Source organism: Opisthorchis viverrini (assembly GCF_000715545.1).
Source record: "Opisthorchis viverrini unplaced genomic scaffold opera_v5_277, whole genome shotgun sequence".
NCBI lineage: Eukaryota > Metazoa > Platyhelminthes > Trematoda > Opisthorchiida > Opisthorchiidae > Opisthorchis > Opisthorchis viverrini.
Window position 1 is genome coordinate 93,571 of NW_008751928.1, and position 4,254 is coordinate 97,824.

General features: G+C 44.7%; 1 protein-coding gene across 1 annotated transcript in view; it reads left to right on the forward strand.

Annotated features, from left to right (window-relative positions):
• T265_09346 (hypothetical protein) overlaps positions 1 to 2,410 on the forward strand; it is a gene marked incomplete at both ends in the record, with an annotated part of 26,503 nt that extends 24,093 nt beyond the window's left edge. The window contains one exon of the mRNA XM_009175387.1: positions 2,279 to 2,410. Within this exon, the coding sequence (XP_009173651.1) occupies positions 2,279 to 2,410 (132 nt within the window). The remainder of the gene's footprint in view (positions 1 to 2,278) is intronic.
• Positions 2,411 to 4,254: the final 1,844 nt, after the last annotated feature.

Genomic DNA, 4,254 nt, shown 5'->3' on the forward strand with positions numbered 1-4,254 from the left:
TCCCGGTCTAAACAGTGAGATAAATAAACGAAGACTTTTGAACGCTTCCGAACTCATCGTGCAAGGAACTGATTGCCATATGATCTAATTTGCCTAAGAACTTTCACGTCATTTTGTCAAAAATACTATCCCAGGAAAATGGAAGTCCTACAGGGGTGCCTAGTAAAGCTACATATATTCATCTTCTGCAGCGTAAACAAATCAGGTACAAATAGTCTTCCCAGATGTGGCCGAAAGATCTTGATGTCTACAAGTAAACCACTGAAAACATTGGTCGAAGATAGAGTTTTTCCCCCTGAAAGTCGGTGGTGAAGAATGGCTTAGAATTGCTTCTGGAGTTTCGATGAGTTATATGACCAGTCATCATAAGCTGAAATTTAAAGCATGAAATGGGGTAATATGACGATCCCCCTTGTGGATAGGCCGACGGGCTTCGCCGCGCAATTGATGAGCTTTTGTCCTCTGCATCTCCCGAAAGTGGCTACTGACGAATCATGATCAGTTAGATGTCCCAACTCGCTGCGGTGTTCCTGCTCTAACCGGACTGTGAATATCATCTATCGCGCGCTGATGCTGAGACAGGAACCGGAGCATCCGGTCGATTGTCGCTCAGATAGCCTAAGCTAAGTGAGATTTCAACGGAAGGTAGGTAGAGGCCGACCGAAACGCGTAGGAGAGTCGGGTGGATACAAAAGGCCGGATTACCAGGTTGGAGACAATGGTAACGTGCGTTCAGACAAATGATGAGCCTCAACTATCTCACCTCGGTCGACCGCATAAGTCGCAGCAAACGGGTGACTGACCGACTGCGGACCGTGTGCGTGCGTTTCAGGCAAAAGTTGCCTGCCCCAGGTGAGACTCGAACTCACGGCCTTCAGATTATGAGACTGACGCGCTAACCGACTGCGCTACTAGGGCACGCCCCGACTGGTTAGAAAAATGATTTTGAATGTTTTCATCACTGCCTGCTACATTGTTGAGAACATTGGGTCATAACAGTGTATCTAAATAATAACAGGTTAAACACGTCAAACCAATCATACTAAAGTGCGGAATAGTCGTAGGTGGAGCTAAAGTGACAGCTGGATCTGCATCAAATTAAATGCAGGCGATTTGCCAGCATTCCAGTAACATGGATTTCGCAAATCTTTCAGCGCATGAAAATCACAGTGAAAGATTAGTGGCAGCGCATACATGTTAATTTGTACAGAACAGTTGCTCTCAAAAGCGAATTATCTTGATGGGAAACATGACCGGCGTCAAAAATGGGTCTGTAGGTTGCCTATCATCCGAAACATTCTCAGCGGTCTGTCTGAGTTTTAGACAGAATACCAACCGCGGCAGCGCAGATTCACGCCGCTACTATCTATCGGTGACTAGAGGTATATCTTTGAAGCAATGGGATGTTAGGTTTTTGCTGTTAGATAAAAATCATCCGGAATAGGTTACAGGAGTAGGTTAGCTGTTTTCTCCGCAATATTAAATGTCAAGAGCCTTAAACACGTTCTGAGTTCAACCGAATTCTTCAAGTGCACAGCTCCAGACGAGGTCACAGCAGAGGCAGTTCCTTGAGAATCACTCGGATAAGTTCATGCCTTAGTTTTAGTCCTAACAATAGACTTCTTATTCCACTCCAGCTGTTGTTAAATTGTCAATAAATCAGAATCTCCGAAGACAAAACCAAGTAAGTGTTGACTCTTCCAAGTGAATAGTCCCACATACCACCCACAGCATTTCCCAGTTATCCTTATGCCACATTAAGGCATCTCTATTGGGTTTTAGCAGTACAGCTGTGGTCTAGTGGCAACACCCACATGTGTATAGATATTTATCGAAAGGTCTACTGAAGAACTCGTGCAGCGATCTGCACCAGTTGATCAAACAACGTCATACAAGAGGGCTTTCTCAGTTGAATATCAGTTGCAAAGTTTTGTGGTCCGCGACACAAATTGCATGCACCCTCCATTGTATATAGACGACAGTGCCCAAAAAACTGATTAAATTTCCCTAGGCCTTTTTCATATTACTTCCGGTATTTGTGAAACCGTGCTACCATTTCTGAACTCTTCAAGAGGGTAGTTCGAGCGAAACTGCTCGAATCTTCCAAGACCATGTAACATTTCAGTGTTACTAGTATATGTAGGCACGGTGATAGGAGTTGTCTGATGGGGGCTTCATGGAAAATATACGTGAAAAATTCACGGTACACGCTGCAAACAAAATTTATCGTACAAAATCTCAGCATCCAGCTACTATTCAAGGTTCACTTTCTCTTCAGACAGACAAGACTAGCAATGTAACATCCAGTATCGTCCACGTTCACCAAAGACCTAAAAGCGAACTGCCGAACTATGCACAGGGTTGTGTTGCCAGTTCGGAGGGTAGCTCAGGACCTGGATCGATACTGTAGGGTGCTTTGCTCTCAAGGTTTCATATCCGGTGCTGGAATCAGATCTTACTTTGTGCGGACCTAATCTCTGACTGTCACTTGTAAGCAGCAACACTACCGAATATCTGTGAAGCTGACTCAACCTGTCAGATGATCCAAGTGTCGTGAATTAAGGTGGGATGTGCATTGTACCAAACATCATTGAAAAAGGGGACTGATAAGAATCATTGAATTCAAACTGCCTCACGACCAGGATAAGGAGGGACGATTCTCGTCTCGTCTCTACATAAAAACGCATAAGATCCCAAAAACGCCAGTTGCACACAAAATTGCTGTTCAAAAAGAACATAAGGTGGATAGAGACTGGGGGAATGTGTCTACTTGAGAAGCTCTACAAAAGACGAAACCGGTGCTACTGAACAGTTCTCAACAACCTAATGAGCAGCGTGTTCTGTCGAGAAAATATACTGCGATATATCGAATATGGCAGCGAGTGAAACGTGGGGCGGCCTTTGTACATCACGCAAAACTGAAGATCAATCGGGTCTCTCTCGTTAAAACCCATGTGATTTGTTTACTTATTTGGAAAAAAATGCGTTGCGTCAGTAGGAAGAACGCAAACACTTTGGACAGTTGACTGATTGACGGACCACATTCGAATCACTGTACAGGAAACTGCTGCCCTGGGACGAACAGGTTCAAAAAAAGGAAGAACAATAGAGAGAAACAAAAATTCTGTTCAGATGCAATGTGTACCTGACCTATTTAGATTAGGATATGGACTGATTGGTGTGGGTTCAAAGTATAGTCGCTCAAAGGGCGTAAAGTGTGCGCGATATCAAGGCTAATAAAGAGACCAAGGTTCACGCTGTGGATGTGCTAAGCCAACAATGTGATTAGTCCTAAGTTCAGTCAAACCTAGAGGTGTTGAAGCGACGCATGTTCGTGGAGTTCAAGCCCCCCCCCTCCCGAAGAGACTCTTCCCTCACGAGGCCGTAGCGTCAGGCTCCAGTAACAATGCGGACCACGAAGTCAAGATCGCGGTTGCCTCACTCAATCCAACGGCCCAAGTGCATCTTCTCATATCGGATAGTGGACGATTTCATCCACACCAACCTAAGAACGATCGGCTTGGTTTCGTGTTGCTGAACTTGAAGGGCACGTATTGCCTACGGAACCCACATCTGGAATAAAATCTCGGAAAACTCAAACAAATTCGGCCGTATGACAGAGATAGGCATGATACGGAAAGATGGATAGCGATGGATAGTGATTGCTATGTGCAACTACCGGGCCATACTGAAGAAGGAGTTATGATAGAAAGGGTCGTTAGAGAGAGAGAGAAGGAATACCTAGTGAACATCCGAACAATTTCAGGCTTAGGAGAATGGACGACCACTGAGGATAAACAATCCGCATTTTGTAAAAGAGAAGAGGGGCAGGAGCACACATAAGGCTTTATGCATAACCGAAGACTGTGACTCTCTCGTTTACCGGACAGGTGCTCCAAAAGTTGAGTTGTCCTTATGCAGAGGTCACCGGTCGATATGACCGTACTAGAGACAGTTCGGTCAAACAACTTCAAGCGATTCGATGTACAAGTAAACTGTCTGCTGATTGGATCGGCTGGGTATGAAGAATGGTAACTGTTTCAGAAGCCAAGCTAGTTCTAACATGTAAAAGTAGACAGACAGGCTGAGTGAATAAACGGTTTGTCCTCAAAAGGCTCGGTCAGCTTCAGCTAAGAGTGAAATGATAGAGGTAGATGAGGTCGGTCACGTCAAACTTGGATTACCAGTTTAAATCTGTTGTCTAAAGGACCACATACTGACCAACCAACTTTGGGTAACTGATGATTTGACTCA